This window comes from Heteronotia binoei, chromosome 5, assembly GCF_032191835.1.
Source record: "Heteronotia binoei isolate CCM8104 ecotype False Entrance Well chromosome 5, APGP_CSIRO_Hbin_v1, whole genome shotgun sequence".
Lineage (NCBI taxonomy): Eukaryota > Metazoa > Chordata > Lepidosauria > Squamata > Gekkonidae > Heteronotia > Heteronotia binoei.
The window spans coordinates 76,184,446-76,206,945 of NC_083227.1; the positions used below are offsets into that span (position 1 = coordinate 76,184,446).

A 22,500-nucleotide genomic window follows, 5' to 3' on the forward strand; every position below is an offset into this window, starting at 1 on the left:
CACAAACAGTGCAGCCCATGGGAACTGGGAATATCTCTCCACCTAAGTTTTTACTAGCACCCAATTCTAAGCTAAGAGTCAGTCCTGGCTTTCCCCCACCTTTCTGTAGCAAGTTGTGTATTGCCTATATGTTTCTGCAGGGAGCAGCTGTTCAGAATCCCTCTCCTAGGAGAATGCTAGGCTTGGAACATCCCAGCATCTTGTGACCAGAACCAGACTCAGTGGCAGCTATTTTCTGGTGTCACCCATTTCAAAATTGTAAATGTGTGGCCAAGGGTTTCTTTCTAGCAAGGATCCTGTCACCAGACCTCTTAGCCTTTTGCAAGTCAAACATGAAAATTCTGCAACCTGGAAAGCTATTTATTTCAAAGTTTGCTCAGAGCAGAAGAAAGCATGCTGATGATATGGCTCATCTGACCAACTAATTTCAGAATTTGATTGAAACACAACCCAGGCTCTCCACCCATTCCGATAACTATACTACACAAGACAATGGGAACCAGATTCCATGATACATAATATGGATCCAGCCATGATAAATGACTTTCTGTAAGACTTCTGCTTAGTGATTGTCTCGATGATGCATTCTCTGCAGTGGGAAAGGAGATTCTTTGGAAGAATGTCAAATGAAAAATACATGAGAAAAACTAAAGGTTTGTGAGAACAAGTAACAGAAACAAGCTCCAGTTCCGGGCCTTATGAACCTTAGCAGTTTGTTTCTGTTAAGCACCTTCTTTTACAGCTCTTTCTACTGTTTTGCCTCAAGACAAAGCAGTGCAGCTTTACAAGAAAACTAATTTTGAAAGGGTGAAGTGAAGAGGGAAAACTTCATTACAGCAAACTGGGATGATGGGTTTGCGTAATGAAGTGATCAGCAGAGCCCATTATGAAGCCCACCTGGGCCCAGATCTCTTGTTAAGGCTGAACGCTCACTTACAATTCTCTTATGTCAGCCATGTTCTCTTTCTTTCACAGATATTGGGGAGTAAAGGCCAATTAAACTGTAAACCTGGCTGCTTCTCCAAACCCAGCATGGAGCAGTCGTAAAAGTACAACGAACTGTTAATTTGTGTTGGGAACATACCAAGTTGGCAGCTATATCCCTAAATAGAGTAATATAGTTCTGTAAGCCACCTAAGAAAGCTCTAGTGAATCAATTGGAGGAGATTTAAAGAAGAAAGGTCCCCTCCCATTTTGACAAATTTTGTGGGGCCTGGAGAGTGAAGGAAACATAGCATGGTTCTCACTCTGAACTTGGTCCCAGAGCAAGGGTTTGGTCAGGAATGTTAATGATTATCTCTAGAGATAGAGTATGGCTCAGAGGAAGAACCTCTGCTTTGTATGCAGAAAGTCCCAGGTTCAGTCCTTGGCATCTCCAGTTAAAAGAACCAGGGAGAAGGTGTGTTGTGAAAGATCTCTACCAGAGACCTTGGAGAGCCACTGCCAGCCTAGTCCAGTAAACAGTACTGACCTCAATAGATTGATGGTCTTATTTAGTATAATGCAGCTTTCTAATGTTCTGTTCTGACTGTCCAATATCCTGCTCAAGGGGCAAAGAGCCAATTACAGGTCCTCCAGTGTTTCATTTAAGGATTGCCTTGGATGATAGTTTGGAAGTCTCAGTTGGTGCAGAGATTGCCTCCACACATCACTGGATACTGCACTAACACACAGTGGGGAGGCAAGTCCAGGAGGCAAGGCTTGCCTCAACCTCCACCCTGGATGAATCACATCTGGCTTCCTCTTCTTCTGCAGATGCTTCAGAGGGAGAGGCACTGCTCACTTCCCTGTCCCTCTCTGGCTATCTCTCTGGCTATCCTCAGGGAAATGAGCCAGCTCACAAACTTCCTCTCTAGCTTCTGCCAGAGCTTAAATAGATCCTGGAACCCCCTGCATTCTCTTCCCTCCCAACCCCACATCCAGTGCAGCTTCCAGGTCCCTGAGGGACCTTGTTTCCATAGCACCAGCATAGAAATACTTAGCTGCATTGCCAAGCTCAGCCTGCCTGTAGTTGGAGCTCTCTGCACCGTCTAATGTCCTTTCTTGTTTCCTGTCAGCCTGGGGGGCATGGTCCCACCTGTCAGCTGTGCTACAGGATTTTAGACAAGGCCAGAGGGAGTAAATTCTGGACGTACACTGTAGCAGTCATTTGTTACTGGATTGCCTTGTCTATACAGGGAAACTCAGCTGTGAATGACTGCTGTAGCACAACAATACCCCTAATCGAAGGCTGCTAGCAATTGTCTCATAAGGAAAACATCAGAATGTCCCTGATTAGTAAGGTTGCCTGGATGTTGCTGGTGTGGTAGATGGAGGCAGGAACCTCCAGCTGGTCAGCAGGGGGATTTGCTTGGAGAAAGAGAAAGACCCAGGCCTCATCATTGGGACTGCACAGGAAGTGACATCACTACACCAGCAACATCCAGGTGATACTGGTATTTGGGCAAAAACTCTACAGAAGCTGGTTTTACCATAGAGTGTTTGCACAGACACCAGAATGTTGCCTGGACACTGCACACCAGTCATGAGGACTTGGCCTTTCTCTTTCTCCAGGTAAATCCTCCCCATCCCCTGTGGATTGCCAGGAGGGTCCTGGTAACCATACTGATTAGCTCCCTCTGATGTACTCAAAGCACTTCAGGAAAGCATACTGTCAGAAAGGTGCAGTGATACAAAGGGTGACTCATACTGATCCTATGCTTGGAGCCCCATGCCCACCCTTCCTGTTCCTAATCCATGGCTAGACTGGGTCCAGTTCTTCCCAAGGAGCTGCAAAATGACTTAGATGGATCCATCACCACAACAGCAACCAAGAGGGTTGCTGCTCCAGGCTGGAAGGAGAGGGTTGGATCCTTGCACTGGTGCCAGGGGATAAATCCTGCCTTCACTGTGGTGTCACTGACACCGTGTCAGCCCCCTTCTGCCAAACTTTCAGCACAGGCATTTGTAGTACAAACCTCAAGTGCTGCTATTTGTTTTATGAAGAGCAGAGAGGTTGTGCTCAGGGATTTCTGCAAAAATGGTCTAGCTACAGGGCTTTTTCCCCCAAGCTTCCAGCAGGCAGCTACAAAGCCCCAAATTGTCTTGGGATTGAGGCATGATTTACAGGCAGTTTCCAGATTTCCTCCCATTACTTGCTTTAATTCAAAAAGCATTTTAACTATTAGCAAAGTTCCAGTGTGTGTCACTGCACTCAATTATTCACAGCAATGGACAGCGACGTTGACGGACTGCACAAGCATTAATGCAATTTAGAACCGGGGGCTGCTAGCTCCCTGATAATTTATTATGGCTCATTATGCAGACCAGGAGAAAGTCGGGGACTTACTTACAATAAATGTGCAATCCATAATCCATCACTACCTGAAACAGACCCTGGATATCCTAGTTCCTCAGCTTCACTGGGATTTAAGGCCTTATTAGTTGAAACTATGGTAGTTTCATTCATGCTAGAGTCTGCTGTCCGGGACACTTAAGAGAACTAAACTCATTACATTTCTTCCTATTAAAGTATGCCAACATAAAACAGGGGTAGGCTATTATCAGACCCCTGAGGCGCATTCAGCCTCCATTACAACTGATGCAGACATTTGCTCAGGGTCCACAACAACCCTCAGAATGTTATGAACAGGTTTCCAGTTGCCTTCTTTAAAACAGTTTGAAAATGTAAGAAAAAAAAACCCAACCCAAAAGGCACATCATAAAACATCAAAACAGACACTCAAAGAACTGCCACCTTAATAGCCCAGTCCTACAGAAAGGGTGCTTAATCTAGGGATCTCACACAGGCTATAGCTGATGCCACATCTATCTGCTACTGCCACCAGTTCTTCCAGCTTTCTAACACAAGAAAGGAGAGTCAGTGCCACATGGCATTCATTGCTTTGCACTTAATACAGAACCCTGCTGCATCAGTGGCATTCTCAATCATCAAAGGGCCCCTGATTTTGTAACAGGAAGTGTTGCAGGTCTGTTGCCCCCCAAAGCAAACAAAAATAAGTCTCCCAGCACCTTAAAAGATTAACTGTATTTGGTTCCAGCATAAACTTTCATGGATCAGAGCCTACATGCTCAGATGAAAAGAGTGGCTTTTCACTAGGCAAACTTTTTGGGTAGGAGGTATGAAAATAAATACCCTGATTTGGACAATCCAGGCTAGCCTTATCTCATCAGATCTCAGAAGCTAAGCAGGGTCCACTCTGGTCAGAACTTGGAAGGGAGACCACCGAGGAAGTCCAGGGTTGCTTTGCAAGTAACGCCAAACCCACCTCTCTTTGTCTATTGTTCTGAAAACCTTATGCAGTTGCCATACATTTGACAGCATTTTCCACCAGTTTGAAAATAAATAAGCAGCAAGGTCAAAAGGCCACAAAAATGCAGGAAGTGCAAAGCAACATGCAGTCATGTAAAATTCAGACCTGATCAAGAAAAATTAAGAGACCGTTCATTACTTATGCTAAACTAGTTAATCCCAATAAGTGGTGTTCCAAATGCTGCTAAGAGTATTTTACAACAGCAGTATGGCATAAGAATTGTTGGGAAGAGTCAGAAGGCTCAGGAAGTTCTGGATTCATATCCCTGTTCAGCCATGACTCTCACTGGGAGATCATGGGAAAGTGGCTATCTTTTAGTGTGATTTATGTTACAGAAGTTATTGTGAAGTTACAAAAGAATAATTCCACTGTATACTGCCATGAGTTTCTTGGAGAAAGTATGGATACAGATGCTATAAATACCTTTGGGGGGGTCTCTCTCAATACAACCAACAATCTGAGCCTTTCTGTTCTGTTTAGGATTTTGTGGATGAATTGTGTCCAGCATATTACAATTGTGGCTCTTCCCAACATAAGGAAGTGACATCATCACACTGGGGACCAGTGCCTGCGCTCCACCCCCACTCCTTGTAAAAAAAAAAATTAAAGGATCCCTTTAAATGCTTTGGGGGAGAAGCAGAGATGTGGCATGCACCTGCTATTTAAGCTGTGAACTCATGCACGCGTGCGTGCATGCACACACACACACCAGCTTCTCAAAAGGATTTAAAGACACGGCTTTTTTGAGCAGGAATGCACAGGAATGCAGTTCTGGCTGGCTTGACCAGGGTGCCACCACCAGCTCAAAAAAAAAAAGCTCTCCGGCAGAGGAAAGGCACTAGGCAGCCACAATCTCCCAGATTGCATGCTCCATCCTCTCTGCCACTTTCAGCTTCCAAAGGGCTTGTGAAGAGAGTGAGAGATGTGCAGCCAACCATGAATGCCCCCTCCTGGAAGCAGCTGGGCCTGCTGCTGCCTGCTGTACCACACATGGCTCTCTCTCTATGGCCGTGTTTTTTGGGAGTGTGAATCAAGGGCTCTCATTGGGCTGTGTGTTCTCACACATCCAAGAAATGCAGCTGATGGCACTGTATTGTTCTGTGTCAATATGCAGAAAATAACCTACTGAATGGGTGATGTCACTTCTGGTGATGTCAGGGGGTGTGGCCTAACATGCAAATGAGCTCCTGATGGGCTTTTTCTACAAAGTCCTGTTTAAAGGGATTCTTTAAACTCCTTTGAGAAGAAGCAAGGGTGGTGCCTGCCCCTTCTCCCTCCCTTCTGCAAGATTTAAAGGGCCCTCCAGCTGATTAGTGGACCACCTGCTCCCCACTGATCAGCTGAAGGGCCCTTTAAATCTTGTAGGAGGGGAGGGAGAGGAGTGGCTTCCAGCACTCTGGCTTGCAGGCAGGGCTTCCCCTCCCTGCCAGCTGAGCAGTGGCATATTGGAGCTCCCCAAAAAAGGGGAACCCTCACCAGGACCGGGGGGATGGCAACCCTGCCATGTTGATAATTAGATATAGTGATACCCTCCTCCAACATATACCTTCCAAATTAGTTATTCTGCTCACTATGGTTTTGAAATATGGCTCTGCAAGTCATCTGTCTGCCTGTCTATCGTCTAAATTTTACCAGTCTGTATTATGACAGAGTTTTTATGTGTATGCCTTGTTCTCATCTCCTACAATCTGATTTGTTTCAACAAGAAGCATATTGATTATTCACTATGCAATCTGAGCACAGGGCAGGATGTGGAATGTGGTTGTTTTATTTTTTGAAGTCTGCTCCTCAGCAGCAGCTTGGCTACCTTCACCTCTTCCTGACACCCAATATCACCAGTTTGTGTTGCTGACCTTCAAACAGTCAGATTTTCCTTTCTGCCATTTTCAACATTCCTTTTGGTATGTCAATTACATCCTATTACAAAGGCCATCAGCCCATTTTCCTGCTCCCTACCCCAGACAGTTCACAAGGGCAGGCACAAAGAGGAACACAGCTGCTGTGTTTTCATACCCCTGAGTCACTAGCTGGCCTCAGACTATCTCTTTCTCCTTATTGTAGTTTTATCATTACAAACAGGAATAACTCCATGGGATTTGCAGGACATTGACTGTATTCCATACTCAGTTCCGGATTCAATCATTATTCTGTTTTAAAGAACATGCTATCCTTCTCCTTGATTGATCTCACACCTGCAGTTACTCTCGTTCCAGAAACTCAACAGAACTGCCAAAAGAAGTTTAGCATGATGATAAGGTAAGTCCTTATCCCCCATTTGTGCCTATTATTGTCCCATATATATAAATTATTGTGCCTATATATACAAAGGAATTACAGTTGGCTGTGGTCTTCCCTATGGTCACACATTTCCCCAAAGCCATCAACCCTTAGCAAATGGCTCTTTAATCTCAGTTATCTTCTCCTTATGGTCGTCCTTCCATATGCCTCTCTGTTCTTCCTCCTATTAAAAAGGTAAAGGTACTCCCCTGTGCGAGCACCAGTCATTTCTGACTCTGGGGTGACGTTTTCCCAACATTTTCATGGCAGATTTTTCCATTATTCTCCCAAGGGTTCAGCTTTGGTGGGAACAGTGGCACAGATTCCATTTCCATATCTGGAATCATTCAGGAACTCTATGAAGACTAAAGAGAGTGCTTGTTTCAGGTCAACAGAGGGAAAGATTGAAATTGATGAAACAGAAAGCATGTCATTACCAATTGTGTCAGCAAAACAAAATCTCTAATAGTCTTTCACAAGCGGTAGGCCGTTACTTGGTTGTTACTGTTACTCTTCAGCAAACGGACCACCTAAGAGACATAAGGCAAAGAACCAGACCCCCAACACCCTGACAATCTAGATGTCAGCTCTGTCCTTACATCCTACTCAAGCAACACTATTGCAGGATATAATAACAGGGGTCATGCAGCTATTCATTTTCCAATGTGACATATGCAATCATTTGTTAATAATACCATTCTGCTGTCTATGCAGAACAAACAGGCCAGTCTCTTACAAAAGAATAAATGGACACAAATATGACAAAACAGCAGCATTCAGAAACTAGTGGGACAACATTTCAGTGTAGAAATGCACCGTAGAAATGCACTGATTGCACTGTACTGATTCCTTGAAACCAATATAGCTGGGATTTGAACACCTAGTTGGGACAAGTAAGTCTAATCGATCTGTTTATACTAGCTATGCCACCTCACCTAATGCGAGCTGTGGCTTAATTGTCTTAATTTTAAACTATTTAACTGTTTTAATTGTTTTAAATTGGTTTGATTGTTTTATTGTGTTGGAAGCCGCCCTGAGCCCACTATGGGAAAGGGCGGCCTATAAAGCTACAGAAATAAATAAATAAAGGACACACTGACCTGAAAGTCTCCATTCTTCACCAACAAAGGACACTTAAATGAAGACTCTAGCTAGAATTAGGTTTAATTTATAGTTTTAATTTATTAACCAGGTTTTAAACTGTCAACATGTTTTCTAGGTGTTAAATAACATAACTAGACAGCTGTGTGATCCATGATTATAGCTGTTCTGAGTGGTCACTGGGTTCATCTTGTATAGTGGAGTTCTGCACAGCCTTTTGACCCCGGTTCACAATTTTTCTCCTTTGTGTATGTGTGTATATAGACACGAGCAGACTGAAAATTCAATTTGTGCCTCTGATATTCTGCTGGTCTTTGTGGTGCCTCAAGATCCTTTCTTGACTTCTCTGCAACAGACTACCACAGCTACTCAATGCCAAACCTCAAATCTGGAGGAATTCTTAACAGCTGATGCCTTGAAATGGACAGGCTGAATGCATGCCCATCTGTTACCAGGCTCAGGTTAAGATATTGCCTATCACATACAAAGTTCTTCATGACTTTTTCCCTTCTTATTTGAAGGATGGTCCCTCTCCCTATGTTCCAGCATGACAACTTTGCTCATGTCAGCAGTGGCTTCTGCAGGTGCCAACCTGCAAAGGGGCAACATCAACAACTGCACATTCATGTGCTTTCTCCATTGAGGCTCCCACTTTGTGGAATGGTTTGCCCAAGGAGCTCAGGAAAGCTCCTGCTCTTTTCGCTTTCCACAAAGTATGCAAAACTGAACTATTCAAGAGAGCTTTCCTGCACAGGTAGTAGGATTGCAATGTACAACATGGTTTTAGAAACTTGCTTGGGTAGGTGATCAGGGACTGTGGTCTATACTGCTGTGTATAGCTTATTGTAAGTAGGATTCTATTTATGTAATTTCTGAACCGCTTAATGTGTCATGTGACTACTTAGGCTTCAGTTCTTTCTGGTGGCTCCCCACTTCTAATGTCTTAATGCATTGGTTACTGAATGTTTCGTTTCATTGATTTTACCAGCTCACTCTGTGCAATCCGCCTTGAATCCCAGTAAGGAAGGGTGACTATAAATAACTAAAATAAAACAAATTTTAAAACACCAAAGTTCAGGAAGGAGGATGCATTGTGTTATTGGTCTGGGGCTCTTGCCAAACTTCATTTGACCTACACTTGATTATCACTTCAGAACAAAGTTCCAGAACAAGGGCAAGTGATTACATGGAAGGAAAATGACCTCAGACACCTTTTCCTGTGCTCTACAAAAGTTCTAGAATAATAGCTACCCTCTAAAATAAGAGGATTGTGGAATGTGGAAGGGATACATAAATACATTATTCACTGTGGAATGGATCCTACCACTCTGCTCAGCTGAAGTCTTCCTCCATCCCAAGAAGACTTACTTATGTGCCTTCTCCTGTTGCTGAAAGAAGGCTGTAGTGGTAAGACTGTAGTGGTAAATTCCAACTCATTGTTTCTAAAAATAGGATCAGATTGGTCACAATGTATATATACTTTTTGAAAGTAGATAGGATCCAGGCCCCATAAAATCTCATGGCAGAAACCACAAAGGCTGTATTTGACCCTGTGAAGCACTACTGTGAAAGCATCAGAACCTACTTCCTTTCTTTCTACATTCAGATTATGTTGCAGAGAGAATAAACAGGGTCCAAAAGTTTCCTGACTTTTCCTCTTCTCTCTGCCTTATCTCACAATAAAAACTGATGAGATCACAAACAAGCTCCAGTGATGCACAATGAAATTCTCAGCCCCTCGGTCCCACACAGAGACATGTTATCAATAAAGTACTGATCAATTCATAAAATCCATGGGCTCAATCCAGGGGGGGGTGGAAATCGGTCATGACTAAATCCTATTGAAAGCAATGGGACTTTCTCAAGAGTAATGAAACCTATTTATTACTATGGGACTTGCCCAAATAACTTTTGCCAGATTGCACAATCTGTGTTTAGAGATGCTTGGGTGCTTGTCAATTTTCCTGTCTTCAGCACAAATTGCTATATACTATGCAACACAATAAGATTTTCAACACTTTCACAGTACCACCACCATGGTGCCATATGCTTAAGGACTAAAATATGTCATCCTTAAATTCCTACACAATACAATATTTTCTAGCAATGAAGGATTCCACACCCCTGGCTGAATCTATCTAACACACTGCTACAGTTTTAAATCCAACAGTGGTTACTTTATGAAGGGGAGACAGAATGAAGTAATGTTGTTCCCAGATATCTGAGGGCTTTACCCCTCCTGAACTGAGTGCAGAGAATGAACCACCATTAGTCTCCCCACAGCAATTGGTTTAGCAGACCATCCTGGAGAGGATGTTACATTTTCCACATCCACATTTTGATAGGGCTTTCCTCTTCCAAACTACAAACTTCCCAAGAAGAGGCTGTAAATCTTTTCAGTACCAGACCTGCTGTTAATGGGGCCCATGTGACACAAAATAATATAAGGCTATAATAGCACAGGAGAGGACTGCCTCTCATTGCTGAGGGGAAATTGGAGCATGAGCTGCATTTACCTAGAACAAATTCTGAACAAAGCCTTCGCAATGGAGGACGGTAAGCAGTGGGGTGCTGCAGGGCTCGGTACTGGGTCCCATGCTCTTTAACTTGTTCATAAATGGGATTGAGCAGTGAAGTGGCCAAGTTTGCGGATGACACTAAATTGTTCAGGGTGGTGAGAACCAGAGAGGATTGTGAGGAACTCCAAAGGGACCTGTTGAGGCTGGGTGAGTGGGCGTCAACGTGGCAAATGCAGTTAAGTGTGGCCAAGTGCAAAGTAATGCACATTGGGGCCAAGAATCCCAGCTACAAATACAAGTTGATGGGGTGTGAACTGGCAGAGGCTGACTAAGAGAGAGATCTTGGGGTCATGGTAGATAACTCACTGAAAATGTCAAGACAATGTGCGATTGCAATAAAAAAAGGCCAACGCCATGCTGGGAATTATTAGGAAGGGAATTGAAAACAAATCAGCCAGTATCACAATGCCCCTGTATAAATCGATGGTGCGGTCTCCTTTGGAGTACTGTGTGCAGTTCTGGTCGCCGCACCTCAAAAAGGATATTATAGCATTGGAGAAAGTCCAGAAAAGGGCAACTAGAATGATTAAAGGGCTGGAACACTTTCCCTATGAAGAAAGTTTTTTTGGCCACTGTGTGACACAGAGTGTTGGACTGGATGGGACATTGGCCTGATCCAACATGGCTTCTCTTATGTTCTTACCAATGAGTATAAGCACTGTGAATAAATAATTAAATGTATGTAACAGTTTCGTTATTCAAAATACTTCACATATGTTATCGCAATAATTTTTACAACCAGCCCATAAGGTTAATCAATGGTGTTTATCCTGTGACTCCACTGAGCAGAATGTTAAGTTTTCCTGCAGCTTCAGAGGTCTTCCTCCAACTTAAGTGGCTCTTTCTGTGCTGGAAAAGTTGGAGGATGGCTTCTTAGGCTGGTGGAAGGCTTCAGACTTTGCTGAGTGGAATGGTAGAATCTACATCACCACTCACTTCATGCCAGGGATACTCTGACCTTCTGTTAATTCTACTGGATGCTCAAGTGTATTTTCTAAGGTTGCCTGCACAACGGACTGAAATTCCTGTAGGACTTAATTAGGCAGTTGAAACATTTCAATACGGAGGCAAAAGCAGTGTTGGGAAGCAAATGAGTGGCTGCTGCTTAAAATTTAAGGACTATATAACAAAGTTATATTTCAGCTCTTCAGGGAAACCACATACTGCAGAGCTATAGTGAAAAACCTGTATGCGCAGCTGTGTTGTATGCTGCCTGTGGTCCCCAATTAGACATCAGTTTCTGCCTTTCTCTTTAAGTTTCTCCTTTAGAAGTTCTTGTAGCCTTTCTCTACCATCAGAAAGGGGAAGAAGCAAACTGAGGGGAGGAGGAAGAGATGGAAAGGGGCTAAAAAGAAAAGAGCAGACTCAAATGCTGTATTCACCTCTGCGGAATTAAGCTACAACTCCAGCTACATCAATGGGGACACCTTTGGAGAGACTCCATCACATTTTTCCTTTGCCCTTCCTCCTAGCAGCTCAGGGAAGCATACATGCAGTTCTGCCTTTCTCCATTATATGCTCCCAGTGATCCTATGAAGTAGACTTCGGTGAAAAATTGACTACCACAAGGTTATCCAGGGAGTTTTCTGGTTGATTTGAACCTGGATCTTCCAGTTTTAGTCCAACACCCTATCCACCACACCCTATTAGTTTCTTCTAGATTGGTGACCCTTCTCAGAAGGTCAAGGAGAAAATGAGATAACTGAGCCTTGGAAATTGCTTCAGTGAAGCTCATATCTTGAAGGAAACTTTGTTCGTCTTAAAGAGAGGTGTTCTAGCCTAACCTGTTTTTTGCCAGGAAGTATGCTTACGAGAAGCAGCAATCAAACATTTGATCTTTCACCTGTTTTTATTTTTATTTTATTTTATTACATTTATATCCCACCCTCCCCTAATGGGCTGAGGGCAGCTAACAACAGTTAAAACAACATAATGTTAAAATAAAGGTACAGTAAAATCATTAAAATATTTCAAAAAGTTCATGCAGTTTAAACATGTAGTACAGTTTCAGGTTCACTCCCTAGGATCCAAGATGGTGGATTTTAGTTCTTATTGAGCACTACATATAATGATGTTACAGGATGTTATTTGGCACTCTGCATTTGTACTGGGATAGGTTCAGATGCCAGTGCTGTGGGATGGTGGAATAGTGGTTGCCTCCCCATTTTTTCAAGTAGCAGAATCCTGAAAGGGTTGTATCATGTGGTTCTGCTTAATGTTCACCTCATAAGTAGTAATTGCTTCACCTTACTGGGTGTTTCCTCAATTACTATTCACATCTAAAGGAACAAAGCAACATCCTCTCCCACCAAGTGGGAGGCAGGCAACCCTTTGGGAGCCAAGTGACGGGGGGGGGGGAGGAAATGGCAACATCTGTCTGCAAAGATGCCTGTATATTAGCAACAAAAGGGAGGGGAGTAAATAAAGGTTTTACTGAGCCAGGCTCACTTATGAGCAAACAAAGCCCCAGCAGCACTGCAAGTGCCTCAGGAGCAGAAGTGTCTCCCAGTACTGGCTCTCATTTCTCATCACCACTTTACAAGATGGTGGGAGGGAAAAAAGGGGGGTTTGTGGGTGTCTCACAGATGTGGAACTTCATCTGCAGCACAAAACCAGAACTGGTGTCATCTATGGTTTACCATAGAGTTTTGGGCTAATCTTAGAATGTTACCCCAGCAATGACATCATTTCTGGTTTGTGCTGGAAATGACATCATGCATTGGTGTGATGCTGGCAAACCTGTCCCCACCCCCAAATTTTTAATCAGGGGCTTGCCAAGGGTCTGGCTGGCAGCTACAATGGTAGGCATAAGCCATGCCTATCCCATTCTCCTATGCCATAAACCCCACTGGTAATGTCTCAAAGGCTTGCCTCAGTGCTTTGGCAGAGAATCAATTTTGTATGCTCAAAAAAATAGCCCAGCATTTTGTATGCTGTTAGCCCAGCTTACATTGTTCAGCTTGCATGCCAGAAGTAGCCAGGGCCTTTTTTCTGCAAGAGCCCATAGGAGCGGAGCTCCATCTGGGCTGGCCAGAGCTCTGGCTGGCCCAACCTGCCATGTTGCAGCCAAGTACTCCTAGGTCAGGTGGTGCAGCTAATGTACAAATGAGCTCCTGCTCAGCTTTTTCTACAGAAAAAGCACTGGAGGTAGCCATCTTCAGTACTAGACCAGTGAATTTCCCAGCATCTTCTGGACTCCAAACATATATATTCTTACAGATGGCTTACCGTGGATCCTTAGTAAATTGACCAGAAGCAGGAAACCAAGCTCATATATGATTTTTCTGGGGAGAGGGCAGGCCTGCCACTGTCAACATGATACCTCCTGGCTTTAAAGGGCTATTCTGTGCAAAGTTTCTCCATAGTCCCATTGATTTCAACTTGCAATGCCTATTTTGTATAAGAAAGACCCTCCATATTGTGTTTCCAGTAGTTGCCTCTCTAGCATCCCACTGCAATTAGTTCAACATCTTCTGTAGAAGATTCAGCCACTCCACCAGCTCATGGTAAATATCTGTAGTTCTACGCTGGAGATGTTTAAGCTATGCAAGAGTTCTACACTGTTCTCTTTTATTTTATCTGGATATATTCTTGTCCCCAAGATACTCATTTGTAAAACAAGTTCCACAATACCATGCCAGTAAATTTCACACTAGAACATTGCAGTAAGTAGATGTATAATACATTATCCATTCTTTTTATTTATAAGGTTATGCCTGGTTTCCAGAAAAACCAGAAATCAAAGACAAATATGGGAGAGGCAGTGAGAGAGAATTGGTTGTGGAATTTGGGTTCTGTTTTCTGAAACCAGGTCTTTTGGTAAGTCTGGGCACAGCAGATTTGTCCGGAGATTCCTATAATCTTGCATAATAAGAATATGCTACAAGACTCTGGAATAGCAAAGCAGAAGTCCAATTGAAATCTGAATAATCTAAAACAGTAGCTCTCAACCTTTTTGGCACTAGGGACAGGTTTTGTGGAAGACAATTTTTCCATGGACTGGTGGGGGGCAGTGGTGGGGTTTTTGCCACCCCAGGCTGCCCCCACACCCACACCCCATCCCTGACCCCATGAGGGTATTTATATGGGGGGGAGGCTAGGTGGTCAGGCAGCAGAAGGCCAATCAGCCTCCTTCTCTCATTTAAAAACCCCTCCAGTCATCTGATTGGGTCCCGGGTGGGCGGAAGGGGCAGTAGGGCTGCTCTGCCTCACTCTGAGGCTGCCTCCTTGCCTTGGAGCAAGGCCACACTGTCTCTTTTGTCCGTCTGATCCTGGGCAACCAGGGGCGGTGCGGTGCCTCTGCCTTGCTCTGCGGCCCAGTTAATAGCAGGCCACGGACCAGTACCGGTCCACGGACCAGTGGTTAGGGACCCCTGATCAAATAGATTCAAAATATTAGTAAACCAGACCCTATAGAGTTGGGGGTATCAAACATGCAGCTTGGGGGGCAAATCGGGCCCCTTGAGAGCTCCTATCAGGCCCCCAAGCAACTGGCTGCTATCTGCTTCCTTCTCCCTCTCTCTTGCTTCCTTCTGCATCATAGCTTGCTTTGCAAGACTTGCTCAATCGCACAGGAACTACATAGCAAACCCTCTATTTTCTCCATTGGATGAGGTTCCTCCCTTGGGGAGGAAGGGGGGAGGCCGAGCTTGCTTTGCCAGGCTCTCTCAATCACACAGCAGAGCTACTGAGCCAAGCCTCCCTTCCTTCTAATCTGTGTCTCTCTTTCCCAGGCCCTAGTGCAGAAGAGATTGCAAGGTGGCTTCTGGAAGGGGATCACCAGCTAAACCCAAAAAATTAGGAAGACTTCATGTCCAAAAGATCCTAAGAAGAAGGGTTGGGGAAGCTGCAGTATCTCCATGTGCATTTGAATCTCTGATAATAGCACCCTCCTGCTTTTTATACTGAGGTCCACTCTCCCAACTATACTGAGTCCTGCAGTTGGAAATGCTTTTGTTCCTGCAGAATGTGTACATGTTGGGAAAGTGAGTGAATGTGGCATGGTGATAACCTGGTTTGCTATGCACTATCAATTTGCCAGCCTCTAATATCTCCCTCCCTCAACGTCACTATCCCCTTGTCCATGAAAGAAAAATTCATTATCCTTGTGGGCAGGAATCACATTATTAATTATTTTTATACAGCAGCTATTGAAACTCCTACCATTTACCAGGATCAATAAATTCTGTGTCAAACGCTTCCCTAAGTAGTTAAGAACTCTCATGTGTTTCTTGAGAATACTGATGTAATTTCAGGAATATAAGAAGTGCTGGACAGGGGCGGACCTGAACTGGATAATGGCAGACACGTAATCTGAGAGCTCCATGCGTAGACACTGAAAAAGACTCTAAAATGCAAACTTAATAGCACTTAATGGATGAAATATTGGCTGCAATAGACAACAGATGTCCTAAAGAACTCAAATATTTAGAGTCAATGGACTTAAGCATTCAAAGGAATATTTGAACAAATTGACTCCCTTTCACAGAAGCAAGAAGATAAGATGGCTGTTAAAACCACAGAGAAAGAAAACATTGAGAGCAAAGCTGAAAACATCTTAAAAGGTATGCAAAAACAACTATCGCTTTTAAACAATTATTTGAAAAATAAAAAAGGATAGGTGGGAGGAAAAGGTAAAGGTAGTCCCTTGTGCAAGCACCAAGTCATTACCGACCCATGGGGTGATATCACATCACATTTTCTTGGCAGACTTTTTATGGGGTGGTTTGCCATTGTCTTCTCCAGTCATCTACACTTTCCCCCCAGCAATATGGGTACTCATTTTTACCGACCTCGGAAGGATGGAAGGCTACCTGAACCCAGCTTCCGCCAGGATCAAACTCAGGTCATGAGCAGAGCTTGAACTGCAGTACTGCAGTTTGCCACTCTGCACCATGGGACTCCTGGATGGGTGGAAGAACCTACTAAAACCCATAAATAGCCAATTAAAGGAAATGACTGATAAAATGAAAAATGTGGCTGAAACTGCCAGGCAAGCTTTTGATATGAGCAAAACTCAGCATGAGGCAATTTTTTTAAAAAACTGGAGAGCCAAAACAGAACTATGAGACTAAAATTAGCAGATTTGGAAGACAGAGACCATTGTATAAATCCACATTCATGGGTTGGCGGAGAAGGTTGAGGGAGATAACATCATGGGATTTCTCACTGACTGGTTTAACTCCCAGGTTCTGGACCCCCCCCCCCCCAAAAAAAAGTAAAACGGATCTTGAAAGAGCTCACAGAATTGCAATTCCAAGAGGAATAGATACCTCAACTCACAGAGACATTGCAATATTTTTTTTACGATATGCAGTGAAAGACCACTTCCTTAACAAACAAACATAGCCTTTATTGGCATAACAGAAAAGAAATACAAGATACAAAGGAACTTCAAGATAGGACAGACAATCCACAGTAATTCACCAGTATAGGCCCAGGCAGCATGGGAATATATAGTGGCAAACAAAACTTAACTAAGAAAAGTGGAGTGGGGTATTCCCCTACCTGGCTCCATTTTTAATTTCTTTCTCGCTCACTGCTAGGGCCAAAAACTCCACAACCTGCTCAGTAATTGAGAGACATTTGTCAGCCAACAAAAACTCTGTCCATTTGTTTGTCACCAGATTGGGGGTCAAGAGAAGTAGTTTGATCAGGCGGCATCAGTGAGGGGTAAGTAATGAAGAGTCTAATAGAATGTGTCTTATAGAATCAGATTCTCTACCACAACTTCACTGTCTCTGTTCGTAAGTGATATCCTTATACCTACCAGAGACCACAGATGAAGGAAACATATTGAGTCTGGCCAACATAAATTATTTCTTTCAAACACTTCCCATATCTATCAAACCAAAGGACCTGGGCAGCTGGCAAATTTTTTTACCAATTTTATTTACTAAGGTAAAAGACCAAGACTTATGAAAGCTATAAGATACAAGAGGATGGATCAAGGAGGATGGGAAGAACCTAATACCGTAGAAGTAAATATTATGAGGAAAACCAGTTGATTGCTTTGGTGTCATACTTAAATGAATCTTTTGATAAGTCTTGAGTGAGCATGGAAGCAGATAGGAAACATCTGAAATTAATTGAGAAAATGGTTTTTGGTGGGGGGGAAAGCAAGAGATATAAAGTGGGTAGAGAACCCCTTTCTATATACCACATTAAAAGTTTGGATTAAATGGAAAAAATAAATTAATCCCAGAGATATCCCCACTGCTTCCTTTCATGCTGAATCCCAATTTTTCTTATTTGGAAAAACCAAAAAGGTATGTTAAATGGAAAGAAAAGGGGCTTTATAGAATAAAAGATTTTTATGTTGATGGGACTCCCCTTACTGTAATGCAACTAAAAGAAAAATTGCAATGAGAGTTAACGAATTGGGTTTTGCTATATCAATTACACTACTCAATTGTAAACTCTATGGTAAAGCAAACTATAACCAGAAAGCTGTTGAAATTTGAACAAATCCTAATGCAGTATGTGACCAATGCAAAAGGAGTAATCTCTAAAATATATGCTTACTTAATTGAGATAGACTCAAATACATTAAATGTTTGAAAATAATATGGGAGAAAGATATTGGGATAAAAACAAAACAAAATATTTGGAATAAGATATGGTTTACCCAAACAAGGAAGATTATCCATAGCTCTTAGAGAAAACTCATTGAAATTATTACATAAATGGTATTTTACTACAGCATGCCTTGCAAGAATATGTAACACAAATAATAAAAAAGAGAAATTGTAATCAGCAATTACATCTATATGTGGTGGTCATGCCCAATAGTGTCACAGTTTTGAGAGAAAATCTTTGCAGAATGGCAAAAATTACACATCAAACCATCCGTATTACACCAGCTTTGGCTCTATTAACAATATGGGAGAAACAAAATGAAAAACTGTCATCTAAAGGATTAATAGTGTTCATGTTAATGGCGGCCTGTAGGGCAATAGCAAAAAGTTGGAAATCTGTAGAATTATTAGCGTTACAGTCTTGGTATACTGAATTATGGCAGATAGCTATGGCAGAAAAATTAACAAGCCAAATTAGAATAATCAAAGACAAAACCTCAGATTTTTTTGAAATGTGACATGACTTTATTTTATGCATAACTCAGAATAATACTCAAAGTATGTTTAAGCCCTTCCTCAGCCTATGGAAAAAATCAAGTAAGCTGCTCTCCATTCTTGAATTATATTTGTTTAAAGGTTTTTTTTAAAAAGAAAGAAATCCTTTTTTTCTGTATATATGCTGTATGCTGAGCTCTCTATCAGTACTTCAATATGTGAACTTTCCTATTATTATATGTTCTCTGTAATTTGTATGTATGCATATGTATATGTGTGTGTGTGTATACACATATATGTTTATAATTCCTTCCCCCCTCCCTTTATTTTGGGAGGAGGGCGTGTTTGTGCTTGTATATGTATCCTTGGGTTTTCCCCCCTTATGTTTCCTTTAAAAATCAATAAATGTAAGAAATAATAAAAAGGAATATAAAAAGTACCCCACTGGATCAGATGAGACTGGTCCATCAAGCTGGACATCCTGTTTCACACAGTGGCCAACCAGTTGTCCTGAAGGGCCACTGAACCAGGGCAATGAGGCCTTCCCCTGATGTTGCCTCTCACCATTGGTATTCAGAGTTCTACTGCCTCTAGCTAGGGAAGTTCCCTTTGGTTGTCTTGATATAGCCCTACGTGCATCCCATTCCTGGAAAACTATGGTCATGTGGGTAGCTGTGTAGGTCTGAAGCAGAAAAATGTTTGAATCCAGTGGAATAAAACTTTGTTGGTCTTAAAAGTGCCACTGGACTCAAACTTTGTCCTAAGGTTCTTGGCTTCCTCTTCTGCCCATAAAAATGTTGGCTGACTCTTTGGAACATTACTGGCAGTGCCAGGCACTCTATAGATATAATTTACCAGCAGACACAAGCCATGGGAAGGGAAACCTCCTCCAAGCCATTTTCAATTTTCATTAGAAGTTTTGTCTCCAGCTTCAACTGTGTGTGATGAGAGTCAGCATAGTGTAGTGGTTAAGAGTGGTGGCCTCTAATCTGGGAGAACTGGATTTGATTCCCCACTCCTCCACATGAAGCCTGCTGGGTTACTTTGGGCCAATCACAGTTCTCTCAGAACTCTCTCAGCCCCACCAACCTCACAAAGTTGTGGGGAGAGGGGAGAGGAGGGAGATGAAAAGCAGAGTAAAAAAAAAACGCACTATGTTTCCTCTTCTAAATTTACTAATTATATTTCTCTGACTTCCCAGAACAGAATCTTACCTCTCTGCTGCACAACTTTCAAGACCTGGTTTGGAGAGTGTAGACTGCACTTTGCGGGTACCCTCACACAATACACTTGGAGAGCTATAGACATAAAAAAGAACATGTACAAAGATTTAAAAAAAAAAATTCAGTGTAATACTTATGTGCCTACAAGACTTGAAACGATGGTGCCAAGGTACTTAACCAAGTGATCAGAGTGAATCAAAATCACCATTTCCTTCCCTGAAGGAGGTGACCATCAGCCACAATCCACAAAACCATATCACTTAAATAGAGCCTTCATTGCATTAAAAAAAAGATACATGGGCAAAATAGTTTAAAACTCAGAGCCTTTGCATATGATCTCTAAACCAGTTAAGCCTTTCACTTGGATTCAAGTTTCATGTCAGTGGGACTCAACCTGACTAAAGCCCTAGGATGCTGTGGTTCCTATAGACTAAAATATCAAAAGATTTTACCAGCTCATAAACTACTTGAAAGAATTTGGATCATAACATAATTTAACACTGGAGATTCTGATTTGTTTATATATCCCTATAAATTTAGGGGGATTAGGATGATTTGTTTTACTGTCTTCCTCATCCAAAGGCTCAAGGTAAGTAACATATTTATACAATAAAGCCTTTTAGAATTATTAGCCATCTGCATTCCACTCTATCCCTGGTCTTAAAAAGCCATTTGAAGTAAAAGTGCCTTACACAATACACAGAAGATGCTCCGACTTGACCTCTCTTTCCACATTCTTAACTGTTCCTCTGTCAATTGAATAATAGTCTTGTGTGTATGAACTTTTACACTTTCCAGTGGGCTATAGTTTCCTGTGCCTTTAAAAGCTTGAGGAAAGGGAACAAGATGTGGGTTTTTTTCTTCCTCCGCTTACAGCCAGCTTTGATCAGTGTACCTCCATGGCCCTTGCCAGCTTTTCTGATGTACAAGCCTGACTACAAAGGGGGGGGGGCAGCCTTTCAGCAGTAGTAGAGGACAGAAAGCCTAGAATTTCTGTAACAAAATTCATAAAGAATACAGGAGTTTGGGAACTGGCATCTCAAGCAACAAGTCTCCATGCCATTCTGTGATGTGGACAAGTGATTGACAATGAAGAGGCAAGTGGGCAACCAGGTGATCAATTTCAATTTGAAAAAACACAAATTGCCGTCCTTTGTATTTTTGCATTGCTTTAAAATGTCATAGCAGCCTCATACCCCAGACTAGTCTGATCTTGTCAGAGCTGAGAAGCTCCACAGAGTCAGCCCTGGCTAGAACTTGGATGGGAGACCACCAAGAAGACTGACCTTGCTATGTGTTTATTTATTTGACTGGTCGATGGTGTTCTGCCATTTGAGATCTAGCCAGGTTCATGGGAATTGCAGATGTATCTTCATAGGATTCTTTCTTTCCAAGCAACACTGCCTTCTGGAGCTGAGCTGGTGTTATTTGCTCAATGCACAGGTGTTTCTTAAGACTTCTAGGCGCTGCTCCAAAGGCTGCAGTGACATATGGCATGATGATAACCTTCTTTTTGCATAGGTGCTCTTATTCATAGGTCTTGCTTTTTGGTGATCTTCTCCTGCTCTTTCTTTTCTATTTTGCTGTCTTCTGGGATTGCAGTGTCAATTATCCAAACTCTATTTCTCATTTTGTTGTTGTTTTTGTTGTTGTTCAGTCGCACAGTCAAGTCCGACTCTTTGCGACCCCTTGGACAAAGTCACACCAGGGCCTCCTGTCTTCCACTATCCTCCGAAGTCTGCTCAAATTCGTCTTTGTTACATCAGTAACGCTGTCCAGCCACCTCATCTTTTGACGTCCCCTTCTTCTTTTGCCTTCTGTCTTTCCCAGCATCAGGGTCTTCTCCAGTGAGTGCTCCTTTCTTATTTGGTGGCCAAAGTATTTGAGCTTCAGCTTCAGTATCTGACCTTCCAGGGAACAATCTATGTTGATTTCCCTTAGGACTGACTGATTTGATCTTCTTGTAGTCCAAGGGACTTTCAAGATATCTGTGATATTGGGGGGTGTTATGCTCCAGGTATTTATCTGTTTGCAATCGGAAGTCCCAAAGTATCTTTGTTTAATCATTCTCCATGATTTTGTCGAGTTTGTGCTCCCATTAATTCCTGGTTGATGGTAAAGATTGTTGTTTTTGCAAAGGTTGTTGTTGTTATACCCTCACACACTTCCTCAGATCATCCCAGAGACGATGATTTACAGATTTTTTTCTGTATTTGACCTTTTGAACATTATGGATTTTTAGTCAGGTTATAAGCATGAACAGATTCAGATGGCAGATTAATCAACTTCCACTTTCAACTGATTAAAATCTGCACATGCACATGAACTCATTTTATTAGCGAGGCTAAGAGTAAATGATATATCACAGTGCAGTTTATGCACAAGCTCTCTTCTTCATCCATCAGCTCTAGGGTTGCCAGCCCCCAGGTCCCAGTGAAGGTTCCCCCACTTTGGGGGGCTTTGATCCACTGCCAGCTGACTGGCAGGGGAAACCCCACCCCCACCCCCAAATAGGGACGCCACTGCATGATGTCCCCAACATGATAGCATCACTTCTGGGTGACATAATTGTGCTGGGTACATTGCATGGTGACTCTATGGTTTTGAAGGGTAACAACTCATACAGTTTTGCCCCCAAACTAGAGCATCACACATGATGTCACTGATACATGATGCCACTTCCTGGTGACATCACTGCATCAGAGACATTGCACACAATGTTCCACCCACCCCCAGAATGCCTCCTAAATCTCCCCATCAAAATGGCGAGGGGATCTGGCAAAAGAAATTTATAAATGGTTTTTCCTTACAGTCAGTACTCCAGAGTTGCAGGTATTCCATTCTCCAGCATAAAAATGCAAGCCTTTGTTTCTAACAAAGGACACTGTCAGCTCTGTTGAAATCAACCTTAACACATCTTCTCAATCCAGATCTT

At 42.6% G+C, this 22,500-nt stretch overlaps 1 protein-coding gene across 1 annotated transcript in view; it reads right to left on the reverse strand.

Annotated features, from left to right (window-relative positions):
- Nucleotides 1–22,500, reverse strand: part of C5H3orf20 (chromosome 5 C3orf20 homolog) — a 103,928-nt gene that overhangs the window by 13,062 nt on the left and 68,366 nt on the right. The window contains exon 15 of the mRNA XM_060237641.1: nucleotides 19,557–19,640. Within this exon, the coding sequence (XP_060093624.1) occupies nucleotides 19,557–19,640 (84 nt within the window). The remainder of the gene's footprint in view (nucleotides 1–19,556; nucleotides 19,641–22,500) is intronic.